This window comes from Zonotrichia albicollis, chromosome 3 (assembly GCF_047830755.1).
Source record: "Zonotrichia albicollis isolate bZonAlb1 chromosome 3, bZonAlb1.hap1, whole genome shotgun sequence".
In the NCBI taxonomy this organism is placed as follows: Eukaryota; Metazoa; Chordata; class Aves; order Passeriformes; family Passerellidae; genus Zonotrichia; species Zonotrichia albicollis.
The window spans coordinates 63,110,547-63,134,683 of NC_133821.1; the positions used below are offsets into that span (position 1 = coordinate 63,110,547).

General features: G+C 39.2%; 2 protein-coding genes across 3 annotated transcripts in view; one reads left to right on the plus strand and one right to left on the minus strand.

Annotated features, from left to right (window-relative positions):
- NMBR (neuromedin B receptor) lies at positions 1-20,704 on the minus strand. 2 transcript variants are annotated; one of them, XR_003381166.2, is made up of 4 exons: positions 19,513-20,704; positions 5,555-5,903; positions 2,765-3,222; positions 1-2,035 (listed from the first exon to the last, which is right to left on the minus strand). XR_003381166.2 is itself a non-coding variant. In XM_005490263.4 (3 exons), the coding sequence occupies exons 1-3, from the start codon at positions 19,926-19,928 to the stop codon at positions 2,821-2,823; spliced, it is 1,167 nt and encodes a 388-aa protein (XP_005490320.1). In that variant the 5' UTR covers positions 19,929-20,704; the 3' UTR covers positions 1-2,820. The 2 variants fall into 2 exon arrangements, 1 of the variants encoding a protein (XP_005490320.1); XM_005490263.4 differs by having other exon boundaries at positions 1-3,222.
- The window catches only part of GJE1 (gap junction protein epsilon 1), a 9,618-nt gene continuing 5,999 nt past the window's right edge, over positions 20,519-24,137 (plus strand). The window contains exon 1 of the mRNA XM_026795409.2: positions 20,519-20,692. The gene's annotated coding sequence lies outside the window, so the exon portion shown is untranslated. The remainder of the gene's footprint in view (positions 20,693-24,137) is intronic.

The window sequence follows — 24,137 nt, forward strand, 5'->3', positions numbered from 1 at the left end:
TGCATTCTACTATCATTTTAATTGTTAGCAAGCAGAGTTGTCTGAAAATAGCTTTATACATACAGCTTATATACAACATGTACAAAAACACAATAACAGACACTTCCAAAATGTGCACAGGGGGTTAGCAACACTCCTAGTAAATCTCCAGAGAGATTAACTCATTCCCCCATGCCATGCTACAAGAATTTGAAAGGAGCTATATAAAATTTAGTTTACTTACTTGAAACAGACTTTGCATATTAGGTCTGGGATATAATGAAGCAAAACCGTGCTGATTTCCTGACAAGGAGTTATAGTCTACCTCTGAACACCTTCCCCTCTCAACAAAAAGGAACAGACTGTAGCTTTCCATTGTGCCAGAAAGCTGGTTCATGCTGTCCATACCACACACAGCAATTTAAGACATTGCAGGGGGAGAGCATGAATCAAACAGAAACATCAAATCTACTACAAATTAATTACTATTTTTCCAGTAGGGCACCTGTACCATCTGGTAAGGTTCACATCAGAAAAATTCATTTTGGAAATAAAAACTACAATGGATTTAGAAGTACTGTGAAAGGCTATGCAGTGTAGAAAGATTGTCAAACAAAATGAGGAGCAGGGAACCACAAAAACCCCAGCAGAAATAACAGAAAACTTGATCACAGTCAATGATAAACACCAAGAATTGACAAAGGAAGACTTTAAGCATTAGTGCTTTGCAGGTGTTAAATATTTGTGAGTGAAAACCACTTGAGACTGATCAGAAGAGCAGGATCCAAAACTTTGTCTGGCATCCAGGAAGAACTAGTGATATAAAACTAAAAGTACTTCTGAGAACAGGTGGGCATGTTCTCAGAAGTAAGGCAAGAAGAAAGAGAAGAGGCAAAATGAAGAAAAAGAAGGATGAGGCAGTGTTAGGCAGTTATGGATGTGTCCTGGTTCCAGCCAGAAAAGGGTTCATTTCTGCAGTTGCCAGGAGGGACAGGACCAGGACCTTGGGGTTACTCTATACCCTCTCATGCCAAAGCAAGGGGCAGGGGAGGGATGGGCTCCTTCCAATCAGGCCAATGGTGAATTAAGTGGTCCAGGAAGCGCCAGGTTGCCTGTGGTAAGTGATTGCATATGAATCCTTCACTCCTTGTTATTAATTTTAATAATACTTTGTTATTAATATTATTGTTGCTACTGTTTGTTGCTTATTTCATTGCTGTTTCTAATAAATTGTTATCATCTTAACCCTTGATATGTACCTTTTGTGCCTCCAATTTCTCCTCTCCACACCACTGCAGGGGAGAGGGAAGTGTGGAGTGAGACAGCAGCACATGGTTTGGAGTGTTTCAGTGGGAACACTAAACTGGGGAATTCCATTCCTAAACTATGACAAAACAACCACTTTCTTAGCCATTCCACATAGATTTAGAATTCATGTTAGTCATCTCCTTTGTATAAAGACTTCTAAGGAGCCACTGAAGCCACAGGGCAACTGCAACCAGCTCGGGTAGGTCATATGGAGCCAGTCTAAACTGAACTTAGCAAGTTTTCTCATTTGAATGCAGCACACAACTTTAAGTGCATTACATCCTCCTATAGGTTTCACCAGCTAGACCTTGCTGGTTGACATTAAGAACTTCAATCTGTTCCTTTCCCTGTTGAGTGGTTACAACTGGGGATTTTTTTCCTAGATAATTAGCTAGAACACTTACAGTTTACATCAATATAAGTTCTCATTGCTTTAGAAATTTGGGTAGGGATATAACTAGTCTTGAAAAAAGAGGAATTGCAAAAGAAATTTTGAACTTCAGGTGATGCACTGAGTTACAAACAGAACTAAATAAGTGCAAGTGTATTATTAAGGACAAAGGGAACAATGAACAGATACACTGCATTAGCACTTCAGCTTTTGAAATTATAAGACTAGCAACTAATTCCAAAGTCCAATCTAAATTTCTAGTGTACTCTCTAGTATTCACCTTAGAGAGGTCACTGCAGAAGAACAGGATACAGTGTTGTGACAGAGACAGATCTGTGCTGCAGCAGTTCCACCCAACTGTAAAGAAAAACATACTTAAAATTATATTTGGCTCACGAACTGACCAGAAAAAAATTACTTCCACAAGGTGCCTTTGTCTGCAAATTACTGCCCCTTCTAAGAAAGACACTGTGAGCACCTTCTCTCTGGAGCTCAGACATGAAAGCTAACCTCTCACCTGGCTTGGGAATGATTATTTGTCAGTTTCTATCCCACTCTGTAAGGGGGGATTCAGCTCTGACACCCTTCTTCAAACTTTTATATGAACAGCCTTGTACAAGTAGTGGCAATAAGCTTCAGTCATTGTGTCAATTTGACTACCTGTGCTGACATGTGAGCTGATTAAAGAAAAAATAAATTAAAAATAAAAGTTTAATGGAATCCAAAATGTCCAACAGTCTTAATCATCAAAGCTAGCACACACATAACAGAACTAAAGTCATGCAAACTCTATTAAAGCAATACATGACCCTGGATCAATATTCAGTTAAAAATACATATTTTGATATCAGAAAATCTATACTTTTTAAAGCAATGTTTTATCAGATACACTGCTTTCCTTTATGTAAAACATATATCAGCATCTCTTTTAATGTACAATATTATGTCAGTCAGTTTTGTTTTCTCAATTAAACATACTATTCACTTCTAAGAGTCAGATGGTGTGAAATAACCTCATATTGGCCAGAATTTAACAGAGCCTCTCTTCTGAGGACTGTCTAAGAACAAGAGCCAAAAGTGACTTACAAGCTGCAAAGGAAAAGTTCAGATTTGCTTGACAGTCAAAAATCACACTCATTAGATCATAACGACATTTCTTGTTTCAAGTTGTGCCCATTCAGTTGTGTCATGGTAGTCACTGTGTTCCTGGTATTGCTTTTCAGGGAAGTCATTTGAATGGCAGAAGAGTTGCACAAGTAGCTGGCAGATCTCTCTTTCTGAGCTTTCTTCCTGCAGCAGAGCTGGTTGTTGAAATGTCTTCTAAAACTCTCACTGAGGAAATACAGTGCAAATGGGTTGACACAAGAGTTGCAGAAGCTTAGAACTCGGGCCACTAAGGTAACAACCATATGTCCCATCGATGGATCAATCTTATTGTAATTAAAGGATCTGTACATGTATAGCACGTGGTTAGGAAACCAGCAGATAGCAAAGAAGCCAACAAAAACTAAAACAATTTTTGCCAGACGCTTCCGAGTTTCCATCTAAAAAGATGAAGAGAACCCAAATGAACAACAACACACAGAGCCATCCCACATAACAGGTTTCATTAAAATATGGAGCATTTTCCTGTATCAGCTTCGGCAATTGTCATGAGTAAGGCCAGCAAAAACGCTTCCTTCAGGGCCTGAATTACTTTTGCTATCTCATTTGCTTTTCCTCTTTCAGTTAACATTCAGTGAACTCTCTTAGCTGTTTGCAGTTACAGAAGGTTGCTCTTTCTATATGATACACACAGCAAGGGTGATTCATGACCCCAGGAAGCACTGGCTTTTAGCCTGTAAGCATGCACCAAAGGGTGTTGTGAAACATAACCTTTTCTGATGAGATCTCAGTGCTTGGCTTGAAACTTAAGTTTTAGTTAGGAAGCTATTTAGAAATAGGTTCTGGCTTCAAAATCTAGAGGTATCCTTCGATCCACATGACTAGGGTGTTAGCTACACAGTGATACTTATATCCCTTTGTTTTTCACTGAGGATCCCAGCTTGCACCTCTCTCCTGGGGAAACCACCAAAATTGTATTACGCCATCTAAAGGATCTTAATTCCAGAGTAAGATGGAAGGTTCCATTAATTGCAATAACATCACAAAATGTACCTTAATTGCAGTGCTAAGGCATAGCAGATTACATTGTAGATACTGAGAATGGCTGAAAAGATGGCACAATAAGAGCCTACACAGAGGTTCCAAACTGAGAGGGGGAGATAAACTGGCTGGGTAGAAGGCCCCAAAGAGAAACAGAAAGTTTCCCCATATTTCTCCTAAAAGATTTGTTGTGTATATCAGGTATGAAAGTTTTGCAGAGGAAGGAAAGTTTTCTACTCTGCTCAATTTTCTGGGGGAAAAAAATCCAAACAAGTGAATTTATTCTAACATTTTTTTCAAAATCTGTGAAATTAATCTTTAAATTGTTTTCTTGGGTCTATCAAAACAAAAAACTGGGGAAATCAAAATAGATGGGAAAACTCCAACATTCAAATTTGGTAGCATTCGCACTCAGACAGATTGCTAGAGCAGACTAAAAGGTGCAGAAGTATAGTGTGAATATCACACTTGGCTTAAAGAAACATGAACTGATAGCAATGGCCTGAATTTATTTCCTCTTTCTGGGAGATATGTAAGTCCACCAGAATTTTCTATTCTTCAGAGCCTCATAGATTAACAAAGAGAAAAAAAAAAAAAAAACTAAGTAGAATGAAAAAAATGTATTCTTACTTTGAAAATACACGTGAATTCAGAAATGTGGTATAAATTAAATATAGTTTCCATCCAGAGGGTTCAGCCAAAAGGCTCTCTATATTTCACAGGGAAATAAAATAATACATGAAGTGCTAATATATATGCACTTTTGACAAGAAACAGACTAGAGTAGAAATGAAATGTTGCTCAAAATGGACGTAAAGGAACGTAGTCTTTTAAAAAGAATGCGTGCATGCAAAGAAATTTCTGAGAGTATGAAAGTAGTTTTCTAAGTTACTGGCAGAGAAAAGAATTCAAAACTGTTTAAATTGGCATAATTATTTTTCTCTATCAATACTAATGCTTTTGCAAAGCAGCTGAGGCACTTTCACTGCAAAAGCTGTTGTTTGTACATATGTGTGTTCCTGCTAATGTTACTATCTTGTTGCTTCCTGTGCCTCACGGGGAAGATTGGCTTTGCCTAGCATTTTAAAATGGTTTGTCTCAAAGATATACAGAATCTATACCAGGAGTTTTATAGCATCTCTAACAGAAAAGATATTAGAAAAGTGCAAGTTCAGTACTGTATCCAAGTAAAAAAAATCATTTAATGCTCTATGTTCATGTTTCCAGCACTCCTTAATCTGAAAAGGATCTTAGATCCCCTAAGTTTTCCCTGCCTATGTCAGTTTTGTCATTTCCAAGCACAAATAAAAAGGGAAAATTCTCAAAACATTTATGTGTGATTTCTTTCCTAAAATGACTGCCTATGGAGGCGGGTGAAGCCACCATCATTAACTACAAAAACATCATTCCTCAGTAAGAATACAAGCAATGGTTACAGTAACAGCACATACAAACATATATACCAATCTCATTTGCTGTTAGGAATGAGCATTCATGGCACTGAATTTATAATTTTCCTTGTTCATATTCATTTACATACTGGGCTTAATATTGAGTAGTCGTGAAAACAAGGAAAATCTTGAGAAAATCCTTGCCTTATTTCATGTGGAAACTGAACTAATGCTCTGCAAAATCCAACAACTTGGATGTTATAATTTGTTCACTTTCATTCATAAGTGTATACAGCACACAAATCTTTCACCAGGATGTAAAAAGCAAATAATTGCTTACCTGTCTTTTGGAATGCTCACTGTGTTCCCCAGGGATGTTGTGAGCACTTTTTATTAAACTCTTTGCAATATGATAGTAGTAGATACTGATAATTACAAGAGGGACAAGGAAATACACAAGGAAAAGCAGCACAGAATGGATCTTTGGGTGCATGTCATCCGTCATGGGGTATGGTATGCATGCTGTGAAGGTGGCATTATCGGTGTCATTGATGTGAGCCAGTTCGGAGAACACTGCTTCAGGAACTGCCAGGAGCATGGAGATTACCCAGATGGCAGTGGCTTTGAGACAAGTCCACAGCACTGCACTGGAGGTCTGGATGTCCATGGGATTTACAATTGCTTTGTACCTGAAATTGACCAAAATGCAGACACAAATTAAAAGGTATTCAAATTCAACATGCAATCTACAAGCTTACTTCATATCTTTGATAAAAACAATGTCATATTTTTTTCTAATTTGAAATGCCAAGGGACTTTTAATCTTTCTTTAACTCGCATTCTCTAAATCTCCACCTTTTTTTTTTTTGTATACACTCATCAGAGGAGGCAGAAGGAGACCCGGATACAACCTGTGTCTGTGGGTGCCCATTCTGTGCCAGTGTGGTGGAAGTAAAGAATCAGCCATGGCTCTACCCTTTCCTTCTTCAAATACCCAAATATCCACAAGTGCATCCTACTTCAATATTCCACGTGTACCAGCATATGCACACTTAGTGTTTCCTTCCTTCTTTCCTTGGCTCCTGAAGCCCAGGGCTCTCTTGCTGCCACCACAACTTTCCCACTCTAGGATACTCCCAGCCCCCCTCAGAGGAATATATGCATCTTCATAAAGTCAGGCATTTATGACTCCCAATGGCTGTGCAGAAAGTATAAACTCCCACATAAAGTAAACATTTCCACATCAATAGCTGGAAGCTGCTACTCTACACTGCATTTTGGAAAACTGTCTCATTACGTATGATTGCATATAAACCTTTGTGGAACTGATAATTTCATAGCCTCTGCAATGGAAACAGGAATAACTGCAGAGAATGGAAATATCACTCTAGAGCAAAATAAAATAAATTAGTAGAAGTAGACTTTGGTCAGGAATTTTTTTATTTAAAAAAATCATTCCAGGAGATGATACAAAGTCAAACTTTCCACAAGAAAATGTAATTGCTATAAGGACAAATAGAATTTGAGAAAAATATTTCAAGGATATCTTAAAACTCCACTTACATTTTAACTTATTTTCTTTTTTTTAATGTAAGTAAATTATGCTTCAATAATTGTATTAAAAACGAAATCTTAAAGGCTAAACAAAACATTTCATTTTGTCTAAACTGTGACAATATGGAAGCTCAGGGGATTTTTCTTAACTGCATTAATTTTCTTGTTTCTACTTTCAATTTGATTTGCTCTTTGAGAAGGAATCACAGCCATTGCAAAAGTGTTGAGAAATGGAAAAAATTATTCTTCTTTAATATTCAAGGAAAAGTTTAACAGGATAAGGAGAGTCAGTACAGGTTCATACTCCAGGTACATAACTTTGCTCATCCTCGAGTGTTTTAGTCTGTGAAGAAGTATGAATCACTTTCAAAGAGTGATTCAGATTTTAGGTATATTAAATCACCCTCTAGGGTGTTTGGGTTTTTTCTCTGCTAGCTGTATAATGAACTTAGATTAAGGAGAACAGTAAGCTAGATGCCTCTACTTTGTGATAAAATTCCATATCCACATGTGTAGGTAGATGCACATGTGTATAGGTGTATTAATAGGTACGGGGATGAGCAAGTGACTAAATACTTACCAAGGATTAGTTTATACCCAAATATGACTTGGTTGCTGAAGGGAATGCTGATAAATGGAGCTGTGATCCCAAACACCCCTCAGGGCCAATTTGCAGGTCCTGACAGGTAGTTCATAGCTCTTCAACACCTTAAGCTGATGTTTGCAACTGGCTATGCCATGAAAACATCTAGAGTAAAGCCCCTGCAACAGTACCCAAGGAAACCTTTCCTTCACAGAATATGTCAGTCAAAATGTGCCTTGGGGTTCTCCTTCTCAGGTTTGTGATAAATCATATAATCATTAAATAATTGAAAATAATAGCTATGAATGTTCATATCCTCTCTAAATTCAGAGAGAATTTTTACTGTATTTTCACCCCTATCATGGAGTAGAAAACAAAATTCAGCAAACTGTCTCTGTTAATTTATAGTTACCATTTCTGCTAACACGCAGTGAGAAACTCCCTGGACACCAAGGTGTAAAGAAAGCCTTTATATTGCCATAGGAAGGACAGAAGCTTCTGCCCAAAGCATGAATACTCCCCAGCACAAACTGTGACCTTATTATTCAATAATTGCTTCCTATTGCTGTCTGCCTTTATTTCATTACATAAAGACAGACCCTCTATTTCTGAGATGATGTCAAGTCCTTACATCTGCTCATTTTTTAAGAAGTTTGTGTTCTTAGGGAAGAGCCAGTTGGGGATTTTGGGGTAGGGAGAGGACACTGAATAAAAATAATGTTTTGTTGTACAGATTTTATTTCCTCTCCTTTTCCATTTCATTGCTTCAAAATATTTTGACCACAGTCCTATGACCCAAGTAAATGACCACATCACAAATAATTCTTTTAGCAGCAAATGGGCCTAGTTAATCTCTAAATGGAAGAATTTTTCAGAAGTCTTTACATAAGCAGAAGATGTGACATATATCTGTACTTTGGCATATATTGCTGTTTCAGCAAATAGTATGCTTTTCCCTGAGCCATAAATTCAAGTGGAAAGGCATTGAAGCAGAGTGCCCTTTTTCACAAAACAGATGAGTTTAGTGCAAAACAAATCCCTCCTTTCATTCAACTTGCTACTTTAGTGGCTACAAGGTGGCACTCTTCCTAGGACTCAGCCCTTCACCATACTCAGCGTCAAGAAAATGCACTGTGCTTCACTTGTCATCTTGTTTATATCTCTAAAAAGCTATAGAGTGAAAAGAAACAGGTTACAGATAAAATGAAATGCAAACTGAGTGGAATGAGAAGTGTTCCCAAAGTGAAAACCCAACCTCTTCCTTTGTATAAAACCAGTGTAAAGCAAAAATATACCACCAACCATTCAAATTACAAAGACAATATTTTTCATCAATTAAAAAAAAATGTCAGTAAATTGGACTAACAGTGCAAATTAGTCAAATTAGTAAGTAAATTCATCTTTTCTTTTACTTCCCTGATGAATAAGAGCAAATTATAGGCTGCCATGAAGTCCAGGAAATAATTATAAATATGTACTTGGTTTTAATTAAAAGCCATCAAGTAAATTCTGTCTCCCTATATCCTCTATCATTATCACTGCTGACAAAGGGACCCCAACTCAGGAAACTCTTCCTGCCTTTGAAGCTGTTTTCTGCCAACAGATACAAGCACAAACTTGCCCACTCTCCTTCAACAGATTGCTTTAAAATGGGAAAAAACTATACAAAAAACCCAATCTCCTTCCTTCTACACAATCCCAAAATAAATTCATGAAAAGAATATCCTCTTTCTCCAGAGATTTAACATTTTGCTACCTTCTAAACTCCAATCTATTTTATCTACTTCTCCTGACCTTTGTTTTCAAAGACTTTCTAAAGGTATTTCTCAGCTCCAAATTAGAATGGAAAGCTCTACTCCTGTTTCTGCTGCATCTACAATGCTGTTTCCCTCCCACACAGCTGGTTTCAACAGAAGGTGCTCCTTTAATAGACCTGTGCTGTCCTTCCTTTGCTTTCCTACCTCTTCTTCTAGAGTACCTTTTTGTGATGACCTTAAAAAAACTAAAAAGAAAACCCCAAAATAACTAGTCAATACCCAGGCAGCCACTGGAAAATAGCCTACCATTCTAACTCAATTAGCCTCAATATCTCCTTGCCCTTTTGATTCTGCATGGTCTCTTGTCCTTTTTTAAAAGTCCTTCAGGTCAAGGACTTCCTTCTTCTTGCTGTTTATATAGTACCTACCACAAATAGGACCCTAAATTATCACCTAATTTCCTACATGACATCACAATGAAAATAAATATAATGAAGTGTCAGAGGCCAGGCAGAGAAGTTTCACATTACTTTGATTTTCATTTTAATCCTGGAGCTGGGGGCTATTAGCCTCATTATAAATAAACTTTTTAAAGTGATGTTGTTGTGTCATTGTACTGCATTTCCTGCAAACTAGAGTAATTTATCAAAACCATTCATATGTTAGTCTTTTATTGTGTCCCTGCATGGTGCTTTCAAACACAAAAATTTTAACAACATAAAAGCTTATAAATATATCCAAAAAGGAAACCTGGTTGTGAAATCAGTATTTGTTAAAAATACTCATATCATGTCCAGTTGCAGTCCACTCTACAGTAAAATGAAATTTTGGATGTTCCAAAGCCCTTTTCCTTGTATGGGCCCCTATTGGCCCAACTCCAGCTGAATCATTAAGAGCACAACAATTTATCTAGCTGAAAACATTGTGGTATCATTTTATCATTTGAATTGAGATGTGCATTGTTCTATTTCATTCTTATAAATTCTTGCAATGTAAGACACATTTCTCTTTTTTTTCCCAAGTAATTGTCGCAGACATTTTTTCATAGAAATTCTTTCTTTGGGATTAGTTCATCTTCTGAGAAGATGAGGCCCCAGAAGAAGAATGTAAACAATTGTTATCGGCTGCTGTGAAATGTAGCAGGTGCCCCTGTGATTGGATCATGTTCCGTGTTTACAATTAAGGGCCAATCATAGGAGTAAGCTCAGGGACAGATTCCCTGGACACAGAATTTTGTGATGCATTCTTTTCTATGCTGTTCTTAGTTTAGCAGCCTCTGCAACCTCTCTCCTTATTCCTTTTAGTATAGTTATAATGTATTACATATCATATATCAATAAATCCAGCCTTCTGATCATCAAACAAGATTCCGTCTCTTTCTCACCCTGAAGACCTTCATCAGGTCGCTGTAATAGGTAATATCAATACTTTTATTCTGTGCTTATCTCTTGAGAGCAAAGAATTGCATTTACTCAGGAATGAGCATCTCTGAGGTCTGATGGTGAATACAATAAACAGTATTTGAAATGCAGACTAGAAGACAATGTGCAAACACACTTAAAATCAATGTCAATGACATGTGTTCTGTGTTTCTCAGGGGGAAAATCTTAAGATTTTCCTAAATGGAAAAAGTTTTCCACTCTGTAAAAAATACACTCCGTTGAGCCAAAAACTGTCAATAATGGTTCAAATCTTGGTGATGTTTTCTCCACCCTGAAAAGAATCAAACCAGAAGTTTCCCAGGATGGTGGGAGGGTTCTTTTCTGCACGAAGTGTATTACCTGTCCTATCCACCCAGGTCAAAACCATATCATGGACCTCTACAAAACCAGTTTGACAAGTGTCTGACTGCCAGTCCTCAGTCCCATGCCCTGGCACTGTTGAATATGGGTTTGTGCATATATAGATAGATATACACAGTCATATGTATGTGCATTAAAAAACAAAACACATACTTTCAGGCACCTGAAAACATCATCCAGCAGCCTTACACAATGGCTGGCCCATCCCAACCCACTGTGCCCCTTCTTTCTTAACTTTTAAAATAAGCAAGTAGTTGTATTTCCCCTGCTGTGCATGCCAGGAGCTCCCCAGATTGCACCTACTCTGTTTGCACCTAAGCTTCATTTACAATCCTGAAACCAAGCACAGACAAGCTGAGGGGCCTGATCTCAAAAGTTATGTTTAAATAATGGCTAGGGCACACCAGATTCATCACCCTTCACAAAACTGCCACGGCAAAGGCAACTCTGGCATGTGCCTCTCCAGGAACAAAATGGGGCCATTCATGCAGCCAGGGTGTCTGGGAGCCATTGCCCCAGCTGCTAGACAGTGGCTCAAAATTAACATTTCACCTGTGAGGAGAGAACTTTATTCTTAGCCTGCTGCATCACACGAACAACTCTATATACTATTTCCCAGGGGGAAGTGTAAGGAAGTTTAGCATGTGTATTTTCTTGGCTTCTATCACCTTTCTTGACTCTTTATCTCATTCCAACACTAATTTGGAATTCTGGATTTGGATTCTGCTCAGGAGGGGTGGATGGGATGAGGGGAAAGTCAATACCCAGGCTAGATATTAGGCTTTGCAATGTGCAGCCTGGACAAGCTTATGTACTTTTTTGGCTTTGTCCCCTAGTTCTCTTTTCTCCTGTTAAAAAAGCTTAGGAAACCAAAACTAACCTTGTTTAATTTTTTCAGAGTTTACAGTCTCATTCCTGAAGGGTCAAATAACTTGGAGAAAAGAGGAATCCATTTCTCCAAATGAGTTTGATCCAAACCCCATCGACACCCCAACCTTTAGAATGATGAGAGAGAGTTGCATGCTGGTCTGCATATTTGCTACATAATTCCTGCATGTCTCTCAGCAAAAATATCTATACATACTTGAATAAGATCTCATAAAATCATCATTGCCGGATCAGAAGGTCAAGAAAAATATCAACTACAGAAACTAGAGTGTCTGAAAGAAGAAATACCACGTGTAAAATATGCTTAGTGCCATTTTACCTTTATAAATTTTTTGTTGTTACAAAACAATTTCTCCCATTTCAGTGATTAATTCAGTTATAATCCAGGCCACAGCAGATAACACATTGTTGTGGAGAATATAACATAGTCAGATGATTTTTAGAAATGTTACAAGCCAGGAAGAATTAAATAATCAAATCTCTATTAATATACCTAGAACAGACTTAGATTTTCCCATTTGAGAATATAGACCCTAAATCTCTAATTTCTAAATTCAAAAATCATCAAATTCATCTATTTACTCCAGTAGTATCATTAAAAGCTCTACTCTCTCCCACATTTCCAGTGCAATTTTATTTGCAACTTCTGATCTTGGGCTTTTCTGAAATGAGTGTAGATGGAAAATACAGAAATACACACCATGGTAAAAAGAAAAGGAATATAAAAACATTATAGAGGGAAAAGTTAATGTAGCAATCCTTAAAATACATTTAATCAAACAAATTTGGAGCCAAAACACAAGCATGAAACTATTCTTAAAAAACACTAAGAAAAGCAGTAGGAAAAAAATGAAACAATATTTGGAATAATCATGTGAAGGAAAAGATAAAGTTATATGAGATATAATTATATCATATCATAATAACCCATTCTCTCATGTTCACACGCACACCACAATTTTATTTTGATATATGCTCATGCAAACTTGGAAATACACAAATCTACATGCAGCAAATGCAATTATGAAAAGATTTTGTGGGCTGTTTATCTTGTGGTTATCTTCTCTGACACCTGAAAAGTTGTGTCAACTTAGTTTCAAAATATGCTTCTCTTCAATGGACACCAAAGTAGGTTTCCTCTTATTTCTACAAATTTAACGAAGAACTTACTTTCTGTTTGTAATTACACTGTCAAATTACACTGAATCTCAGCATGGTTTAGAAGTTGCATGTTTAGACCTAGGGATTGTGACTACATATACCTTGTTTCATTAATACAGATAAAAACCCGTAAAATAATTTAGCACCAGAAATATATAGTCTGGTTCTGCAGCAGAATTCATATCATAAATACACAAGTTTTTCTGTAATTGAACAATTTAAAATGAAGATTCAATTAAATTATTTCTTGATAATTTAAGATACTGAAGAGTTCCATCACACTGCAGAGATGTATTATTTATTCTCTAACAAACTTATCATGTGAAATCTTTTCCCTAGACAAAGCATTGGTAGAGCATACTTGATCTTTGACATCATTTCTGAGGATCTGCTAAATGCTGACTTGAGAATTACAGCATTCCAATTCATATTAACCCATTGCAGTGTAATACATAAGAGAATAGTGTACCACATTATGTTGAGGGGCAAACAAATAAAATAAATTAATGGTGATATCCATGCTTGTTAAGCATGGAGCTGGATCTGCTGTTTAGCAGCTATTTTGTGTGTCACAGACACAGGCTGTTCTGAATAGCTCAAAGAAGCAGGAAACAGGAGGGATGGTTTTAGAGCTGTTTCTCCCTGTTTAGGTTGCAGCCTACAAAAGGCAATCCAAACACCAGCATTTGCAATAGTTAAAACAAAGTGGCTTCTGCCAGCTCAACACAGGCACTGCATTGATCACTGACTGGGATAAACACCATAGCCATTCCTCACTTCACCATCCTCAACCTCAGCTGTTTCTCTATGGGTTGGAGAGTACACACAGGACATGCACAAAGGCAGGAGTTTAACAGATGCATGTGTCCATATGAAGTTTGAGAAACAGTTGCCTAACTTGGCAGGAAAATGTTATTTGCTGAGAAATCATTGTCAGTTGTGCAAAGACAGTCACAAGAGGAACTTCTCCAACAGCTGATTTGAATTGCCTGGCTTGGACATTACCCTATAACAGTTAACTCCTTAATCTACTCCAGACATAAAATTATTTCTGCAATCTCTAGATCTAAACATGTTGGGGAGGGGGTGGTTCTGCTATCTCTCTTTTTTTCTGGAATATTTTACATTGTACTCCTTTTATCTGCATAAGATAGATATAAATTAATTGGAAAATTATTGTGTGGGGACAGGCCTCATTGTCTCATTTGACAAAGGTTTTCTGGGAAGCTTTATTTTGAGAGTCAATTTGTATATATGAACTGAAAGGCAAGTTGAAATAATGTGACAGACAAAGCTTGACAAACCTGTCTTAAATTTCTTTTGCATTGCCTGTTATTGCATAATTATAACCATACTGCTATAGCCTACAGTGAGAGAAACATCTGGACCATCATTTATTTTAATATACTTCGCTAATTCATTCATTCAATACATTTACCTCAAGTGTTACAGTATCTAAAATAAATATTTATAGAATATCATAGTTCGACTTGGTCCATATATTTTTGTTTTCCCATCTTCTGTATAGTGCTAAGGCATGGTTTTTCACTTATAACCTTCCATTTTACCTTAATTATTTTAAAATTTATTATTTGATTAATTATAAGTAATTTTCAATATGCCATTCAATACTATTTTATTCATAAGGAGTCCTTAGTTCCTGACTATCAGCTATTAGAGCTCAAAAGGAAATCACGTCCACTGTCCTGCTTCACCTGCTCCACTACATGCAATAAGAAATGAGGATTTTATATTTTTCAATCACTGTATTTCAGCCTGAATCAGCATCTGCCATAATAAAAGAAGAAACTCAAAATAAAGTGTGAGAAAAGTAAAAAGAAGTTTTCATTTAAGTGATATTACTAATGAAAAAACTAAAGAAGGTGTTTGGCAGAAGGTAGTAGGGCAGCTTTTCACACTTCAGAATATTTCCAAAGTTCCCAAAGAAAATGAGATTATAGACTAGCAAACTGAACCAAACCAGATTTTGTTATCAGATGTCATCGGAAGTCAGCACAGAGTGCAAATTTGCAAAAAACGTTTTTTATTTTTTTTAGATACAGAGTGCAGTCTCCCAAATCTAAAACAAAACAAATATAAAGAAAAAAATAGATGGAATGGAACAAATAGTTTAGCTATGAAAATCTATAGAATACATTTTAAGCATCTCAGGCACTATATTTAGCTACTTAAGTATGAATTTAAATTTTCAAACTGTTACATGTTAATCACTTATTTGTCTCATCAAAGGTCGCATTACTTAAGAAGAAAGCAAATACAATGCTATTTCAATCGTAGTAGGGTGAGTTCAGCTTTGCTGTCTCCATTAGAGTGCAGCAGAACTGCATTAGATCTAATATATTTAAATTTTTCATTAGAAATAAAATTCAGTGTAGGAAAAGAAACAGAATTAAATTTAATCTTATTTTTACAGATCACTTAAAAATGAGGCATAAATGACAGCTAAAGAGAAAAGAAAAGACTGTGAGGGACAAATTAAAGCTGGTTGCAGGGGCTGCTGTTTATTCCTCCAAAGGCTATTCATTGCAGATGCCTTGGCATTTTGTGGGCACCACACAATAATGCAGTAATGCCAGAGGTGCACATCGTAGCACCCAGTCTTAATTCACTGCACCCAAAGCTGTCCACACCAAGGTTAAAATGCCATCCAGACCTCCAGCTCTGAAAAGCATCCTGGAAACACCTTTCCATACCATCCTGCTTAAGTTCTTACCCTACCTAGATTCCTTCCTATGCACAAAACATCAAGATTCCTCTCCCTGAGAATAAGATAAGGATCCCTAGGGGCCCGGTTTGCCTTCTGAGCTAAATGTATGGTCCATCATGGACACAGATTTGAAAAACATTTTGTGCAGCAGTAAGCAAGTTCATTGGATGGTTCAAGTCAGGCTCATCCCTGGCTTCTGTCCTTTTGGCAGTGAGGAGATGCTGGCACATATTTTCTTTATGTGTGCCACGCTGCAGTCCCACTAGCAAACATTTCTCACTCCTTTACTTTTATCCTCCTTATCAAAGACCACACCAAGTCCTGAGACGTTCTCATCAACACCCATTAGCCCTTGCCAAAACTGCAGTCCATGGGCCCTGGAGAAACAAGCTCATCAAGGCCCCATTTGTCAATTCTTGTCCCACCACATCTTTAGGAAGTGCATTCCTGGTTACTGTGCACCAGCTCTGAGCACTTTTAGGATGTGCTGAATGCCATTAGGAGTGTTCTGTCTTACACTCCCCTTAGCTCCCCTCTTTTTTTTTGGTACATTTTTGTCTTTCAGCCCTCTTCCTCTTCCTCATTTGCCATCCAGTCTATTAAGTTTTCTGTTTCTGTTGCCCACCTTCTCTTTTTCCTTTGGTTTTATAAACAAGAGAAATATTAAGGTCTGTAGAGGTGGTCTGGTTTCTGCACAATAGAGAAAACTCAGTGGCCATGAGGGGCAGGGTTGCTGTCCCTACATACCCTGCATGGCAGTGAGAAGGGACAGCTGGCTCAGCAGCACATCTCCTGTGCTGCCTTCTCCATCCCGTTGGAGAGGGAGACTGCATCCTGCTCTGACACCAAACCCTGCACCACCAGTGCCACCACTGCATCATCTCTGCTGCCACCATTCCCACCTGCACCACTGACCTGCATACCTCTCTGCCCCAACAGTGTGGGGCTGCAGCAGGGCACCTCTCCCCACAGCTGGCAGCCACACCTCCAGGAGCTCAGTGCTGGGAAGAACCAGCTGCTATTCCTGCGATGGGGATGGGCAACCTCAGGCAGACATACTGCTAAATCCCATCTGCATGGAAGGGAAGTCTGGAAAGTATTGTTAAAAATCACATATTACATTTGTACACACACATAAAAACCCCCAAATTAAAACTCAAATAACCTCAACACAAGATAATGAAGCTTCCAAATAAAAGGTGCATGTTTGTCACACTGAAAGCATTACTGATGCTGAGAAGGACTTCCGTGACAAAAACAATTTGTATGAAATCACGCAACTTTACAAAATATATACATATGCAACTATATACTACTACTTTTACTAAAGTAACAGTAGTAGTATGTAATTTTTCTTCCTTCCGTTTGTTGGCAACAATCATTCAGAGTTTGTAGCTTCTGTAGCTACGTCTGTTAAATGTGTCACACACAAGGAAGTCATTATGCAGACTTTCCACATAAGCAATAAGTATTAATTTGACTGTGGAAACCAAGACAACCTCCCTCATCCTAATTTACACAAGCATGCTCCAAAGAATCCTAAGTATTCCTAAATCTGTTCTGTAGTGTAATCAGTCTCTGGCATTCTATACAGTCTCATGGTTACAAGCAGCAAAAAGCACGAAGGGCTTTAATTAAAATGTGCTTTGAACATTATCTGTGAAAGAAGAGGCCACTAAGAAGACATTGTGCTCCGGACCAAATACTGGATTGTAATGGAGCCCTCTTGGCGGCACCACTGCTTACAAACTGCTAACATCCTACCCTAGATTCACTTATCTGGAGAAAACACTGCTCACAGCCAGGCCTCACCTCCTCGGCACCTCTTGTGTGCAGGATGCTGCCAACACTTCTGATCTGCCAGCATAACCACCCACAACTGATCTAGTTACAACACACATTAGAATCTGGCTATAGATGAGTGTCACAGAAACCCCTCCACACCAGTCCAACACAAGTGTTGTACCAAGTGTTGTACAAAGTGTAGATTTGACTCCAACCCAGACACAGCTGAAAGCTCAGCCAGCTTCACTCAGCAGTTTCCTGGGCCCTAGGAGACTGGTCTCTGAAGTCAGTGGAAGATCTTCTGACTGGAAAATAAAAGTTTTTTGTTCTCAGTGACCTAAAATAAAACTGTAAAAGTTAAAGAAATGTTGTAAATTCCTAGTATAACCATTTCTGACATTGACATATACTGTGGGATCCAAAATGCCAGAGAAATGTATTTATTATGAGCTTATTTGGTCTCAGCTCTCAAACTGTAATTGTTTTTTAGTATGTGCAATTCTAGATGCATTAAGCATAAACAGAGTCAGTATTATAAATTCTTGACTCTTTCCTGGTATAAAAAGGGATATAAAATTATCTGGAAAAAATCAAACAGTGAATGTTCCAAAGCTATAAAAAAGCAAATTAATGAATCCTTAAACATTAAATCACCAGCATTCCCTCATGTTACATTTCTCTAGAGAAATGATCTCCACTAACTTCTTCCCTTTTCAAACAAGATGTACACCACAAGATATTAAGGAATGGAAATAGAGCAGAAAGAGAATTGCAGGATTTCCTTGGATCTGTAAGGAGAGATTTTTGAAATACTATTTAACTGAGATAATCACAGAGCTACAGGTGTTCACTTTAAGATATGTTTTGCAATCTCTTCTTCAAAACCATAATCCATTTTAACAAGTTACAGTCTTCATAGACAAATATGTTAGGTCCTGATTCAAACATAGCTGAAATGAATGTTCACTGAAAACTATCCTCAAGTGAAATCAAACAATGGACTCAATTAGCTAACAAAAAAAAAAAAATCAACAGAAAATAAAGGATTAAAAGTTTTAAGCATTAACATCCTAAACATTACTCTAATTGTGAAGATGTATTTCTAAACTCAACTCTTCACATCATGCACCAATATAATGCAGTGGCTCAGTTCAAAACCCAACAAAAGAACATTGATGAATATTTATGGAGAAGGAATTAAACATTTTCATTTCTGGCCCAAAACAATTGCTCAGATAAAAAATAAAGATCATTTCATATAATTTAAGTTAGCAATTACACTTTCAGAGCCTGAAGCATGGTTCTACAGCCACTCAGTTGCTCTAAACTCCTTAAGTACCCATTCACAGTAATTGGGAGGAAAAACTGGGGATCCAGCTTTTTCCTAATTTGACAAGCACTCGAGATAAAAGTGTCACTTTCTAGTTTGTTTGGGGGTATTTCCTTTTAATTTTTTTTCTTCTTTTCTAAAAGTTCAGAAGATAATAAGAATGGTTTGAACAAAGGTTTAAGATTGACATTTAAAACAGAGCAATTTGGTGTCCCTGAATTCCCAGAAGCTAAGCTAGTTCTGGCAGTCATCTCTGGTAACCTGCTCTTCTACTAAGGCACAGACAGACATACAGGCACACATGAGTACAGCTTCTCAGCAGAAAGAAACAAATTGATTAAAAATACATTTGTGCCTGACTTAGTTTAAATCACTCACTGCCCATAGACACAACACTGACTGGGCAAGGGTAATACCTGGCATCTCAAACCTTACTCTAATGAATAAAATTCCAATATATGGGCTGTTGCAGGACCATCCCAGAGGTGCAGAAGACAGGGCTAAATTCAATTCTTGCAGCTGACATCCTGGAAGCTGGGGGCCAGCCATTTCTTTAACTTCAATTAGTACCACCTAGAGAAGAAGAAGCACCTCACAGGTCGGAATGAGGGGATTGCAAACCAGGGATGCCTTATCTAGAGAGGTGCTTTACCTTTCATCAGCCTTAGCCCAAGTTGCAGAGAGCTGAAGGGGCAGCCCAGCTTTCCTACCTGTCAGCACTGAGGGCAGTGAGGGTGAAGACAGAGACACCAACAGAGGTCAGCTGGATGACAGGGATGAGCTTGCAGCCCACTTCTCCAAAGAGCCACTCTTCAGAGAAATACCGGGAGGCATCCACGGGCACACAGGTCACTAGCAGGAGCAGATCACCAGCAGCGAGGCTGGAGATGAAGATGTTGGGCACACTTCTCATGGCGCTGTTGGAAATGAAGATCTTCATGAGGGTGATGTTGCCCAGCAAGCCCACAGTGATGATGAGCAGGTAAAGCGAAGGGATCACGCAGCGGATGATGAACACGGCCGTGCCTCTCCCCGGAGACAGCAGGGCTGTGTCGGGCACCAGGCGCACACTCCCATTCTCCCCGAGGGGCATTGCTGTGAGCTCGGGCGGGGGCTCTGGCTCCATCCTACAGCTTCGCGCGGACTGAAGGTCTCCAGTGCAAAGTGCAGCGGGAGCCACAGCAAAGCTTCACCTCTCTGCAAGTCAATCAACTTTCTCCCCCTCCTCTACTGCCTTTCCTCCTATCCTCCTTCTCTGGCGAGTTTTCTCCCTTAAGAAATGCAGAAGAATGTCTGCCGGAGCAGTGGCCGGGGAGGGAAATAAAAACTCCCGTGCGCTGTCCCTCGGCTCTTCGGACTAGCCTCTCCCGGTGGACAGGAGATCCTGAGCCTGGGGGCAGAGCACGCCGTCGGGACACCCGCTCCAGCCCACGCCCCCGGGAGCGCCCTCGGTGCGCCGCCGCTGCCAATGCGCGCTCCGGCCGCCGCGCCGCCCCCGCGGAGCCGCCAGCGCTGTCCAGCGCCGCCGATGCTGCCGGGGGAGAGGAGCAGAACAAACCCGCTCCCCACTCACTCGGCAGCCCCGGCTTATACCTGGTAGGGCGAGGGGCCGCCCCGCCCCGCCCTCGCCCCAGCCCCGCGCCGCCGAGGGGGATCTTGCGGGGGAGGCAGAGGCGGATCCGGGAGCCGCCGCCGTCCCGCGGGTCCCAGCCCTGAGCGCGATGGGCACGACGTGGTGAGCGGGAGCGGAGAGGGAAACCGCTCTCCCCGCCGCTGCCCACCGCGAAGCAGCCCCCGCCAGGCTCTGCCCGGCAAACCGGAGAGCTGTCCGACACGTCGGACAGAACGCAGGATCGCCTCCGGAAACTCGTCTTCCAGCGTCTTACTCAGGTGAAACCACAGTGCTTTGAAACGCAGGGAGCGAGGGGCGTGAGAATGAAGAGAATTTATTCCTGACGTCCAGCTGTGGGGTGTGCATAGATCTTACTCAAAGACATCAGCTGTGTTTAAAGTTTTAAGGTTTGATTTGTGAAGCTGCATTTCACAGTGGTCTTGACTATGGAAAGGGGGATAGGTGATGTATTTTATCTATTACTTACTCTGCAAATGGTATAACACAGTGGAGAATGAATTTTGTTTGCCTCTTTGAAGAGTAGAATTTGTTTCTAATGCTTCTTGATTTTCAGGGAGATAATGTCTTTTACTTCTGAGTATCTGCACGTGTATAGGCTTTCCAAACAGCTCCATCTGTTTCCAGCAGAAGCCATGAATGTAGGTAGTCGTGCAAATATGCTGCAAGACAGGCAGACCCGTTGGACTGAATTTTTCAAGATAAAATGTTTAAGTAGAAGAATACGAGCATTATCCAGTAACATGCTCCGCAGACTGATTCCTGTATTTCTTTTTCTCAAAAGAGAGAATTCATGAGCTTGTAGAGAACTAGCTTGCTCATACTACTACAGCAGTTCTCTTGAAGCACTGTGAGTTTATGACAGGTCTATGGAGAATCTGAGCACTGATATATCAGAAGCAAAGCATGACACATGTGCATGGCCTGTCCATGGCATGCTGTCTAGTGTAGGAATTAAATCAGTGATTTCTTCTTAAATAATGTTTTACTAAGATTATATAAAAAAAGAATTAAAGAATTAAGCAATGTTTCTTTCAAGTTACACTTCTCTGTATCTATTCATTGATCGTTGTGACTCGTCTCACATCCCTGAACACATAAATGTGTTAAAGTTGCATAAATTACTGATTCATATAATGCTGAGTAATTTGTTTGAACCCAACCAGTGCTAGGCCTAAGAAAGGATCAGGCTAGATGCTTCACCTTTACCACCAAGCAGCTCATCAGAAACATCACAGAGCTCCTCTGGAGGTGATTCTTGTTACTGATCAAGTTCCTTCCACACAGCTTTAAATTCAGCTATGTTCCCTCTGAGGCAGCCTTACTGATGGCTTACATATTTATATAAATCACTGTGACCCTCTATTTTGTTGAGCATACGTGAAATTTTCTAAGATCAACTGTAGCCATGTTTCTGTTAACAGTCCAAATCCCTCTTTTTGGTTCCCATTGGCTGGATCCAATATAGGTCTTTAACTCTGTGAGTTTAACACTGGGAGTATGGTTCTTTTGCTAATTTGTTCGAAAATGGGTTTATATATCAACAGACAATATGATTCCCACTGGGAGAATAGTTTAAATTCAACTTGTCTTTAATATTGATTTTCTTGGGACAAGAGGTAGCTGAGTCTTTTTGCATGAATATCAACAAAAGAACCCTTTAGAAACTTCTATTGATATAAACTTGGTGCAGTTTGCATGGAGAGAGGTGAGACTCCTTGCTTTTTGTTTCACAACACTACCACTCCTACTGCTGCCTTTCAGGAGAATTTCTTCTATCCTAGTTAATTTTACCTGTCCTTTAGTCCACAGGATAGAATTCCTAAGGTTGAAGAATCAGAAACATTTTCAGTGGAAACATATTCCTGATTTTTATCAGTACTTGATTTTATCTACTCCATGTTTTTTAGAACTCTAACAGCCAGGAAATAAGCTTTGAAGAAAGTGAGTGGCTCCAGCTCAGGGAAGACAGACAGTCAGATAATGCATCTACTGCAGTATAAATACAATTCAACCAGCTATCATATTCAACCAGTATGAATATGATTTCCTGCAGAGGCAAAAAGGCGTGGGTGGGGAAGATCCACAGACCCTGGCATAAACCAGTCAGAATTCAGATCTCCATATACAAACTGTTCATCATTCTCTTTTCAAACAAGAGTCCACCCATGCCTAGGTGCCATTTCAGATTACAGCCTAGAGACAATTTAATTGTGGAGCTCTGACACAGTACTTGGCACAAGAGTGAGGGAGAGAGTGCCATAGGTGAATCTCCCCAGTGGGAAAGAAACTGCACAGGCACAATCAGAATCACATCACCACAGATGGAGTGCAACACCACAGGGGAGAAACCACAACAACTTGGAAATGTGAGAGGGAAAACTTCATCAGTAATTCCCAAGTGTAGGAATTCATAATCAGTTCATGTAGGAATGAGGAGCTCCACACATCTCACAAACGCCCTCTACCGAGAAGTGGGTCTGACAGGAAAAAACACTCTTTTCACACGTTTATGCAGCTCAAGGCACTTGATAATTCCAGGGATAATTCCAGATTTGCACATCACAACATGTGTAGTCCCATGAAGAGCCAAGCATATCTGCCACCAAAACTACCTGCAGTAAGTAGCCCTTAAATAAGTATGTGTACTTGCACATTAAATGAAAACCGGGTTCAAATGGAGCCCTGGAAGTGATCATGTTTGAAGGCCTGATTGTCAGTCAAATTTTAAAAAGAAACAAAGCAACAACCAAGGAACAAATACTACCTGAATTTAAATAATGAGCATTAGGAACTAAACCTTCAATAAATTTTGTAATATCACTCATTACAACAGTAGATACAGCTGGGAAGTGGGCATGCATTGTAGCAGACAGCAACTTCTTCCAGGCAGTCAAAAGTACAATAACCTAAAGTAACTCACAGGTTTTTTTCTTATTATTTCAATAGAAGCTTTCTTATTTTGATGGGGGGACTCTGCAAACCAAAATAGAAATTCAGGTGCTTGCAGCGCTAGACAAAGCTGGAAAGCTAGCAGAAGTGGCTTTCTCCAATATTCATGCAAGTTCTCTTTTGGGAAACAAAACCTTATCTCGTTGATATCAATTCAATTTTTTGTACCATTTTCATGGTGCTGGTTTTATTTATGGCACGAGGGTAACAGGTGCCATTACCTTTAACCACATTAATAAAGGAATAAATCGGGTGCTTCATGTTAAACACACAGGTCATCCCTCTAAGCACAACTGTAGCTTTATGCATGTATTTACATTCCATTTATTTTACTGTATTCATTCAGTAGAACTTCAATTCATTAAAAGGTTAAAGAGCACATCGCTGAGCTCCCAACTGGAGTCAATATCCAGGCTTCAGACTCACTCAGAAACAAATGTGATATCAATATCTTCCATCCCATTTGTCCATGATAGACAACTAACAGACAGCTGCTCCTACACGTTCAAGACAAATAATGATTTTCTGTCAAGGAAGTATCAAGGAATGGCTTGAGTTCCCTCTGCACTCAAAAGGACTGCACAATGCCAGCTTACTCTACTTCCATCTCTAGTTATCTTCCTAATGTGGTGTTAAGAAGCACATTATTGAACACACATGACAAAAGAAAAATATTGCTATTAGTTCCTCCTAGTGCGATGATAATGGGATTCCTGTGCTTGAGCTCACATGACACTGGTGCCACTTCAAAGA

Excerpts from the sequence above, each read along its gene's own strand:
- NMBR (XM_005490263.4), bottom strand. The coding sequence starts at position 19,928 with ATGGAGCCAGAGCCCCCGCCCGAGCTCACAGCAATGCCCCTCGGGGAG. Across the intron at positions 5,904-19,512 it reads ACTGCCCTCAGTGCTGACAG|GTACAAAGCAATTGTAAATC; the intron begins GTAGGAAAGCTG and ends GGTCAATTTCAG. Across the intron at positions 3,223-5,554 it reads GTGAGCATTCCAAAAGACAG|ATGGAAACTCGGAAGCGTCT; the intron begins GTAAGCAATTAT and ends TCATCTTTTTAG.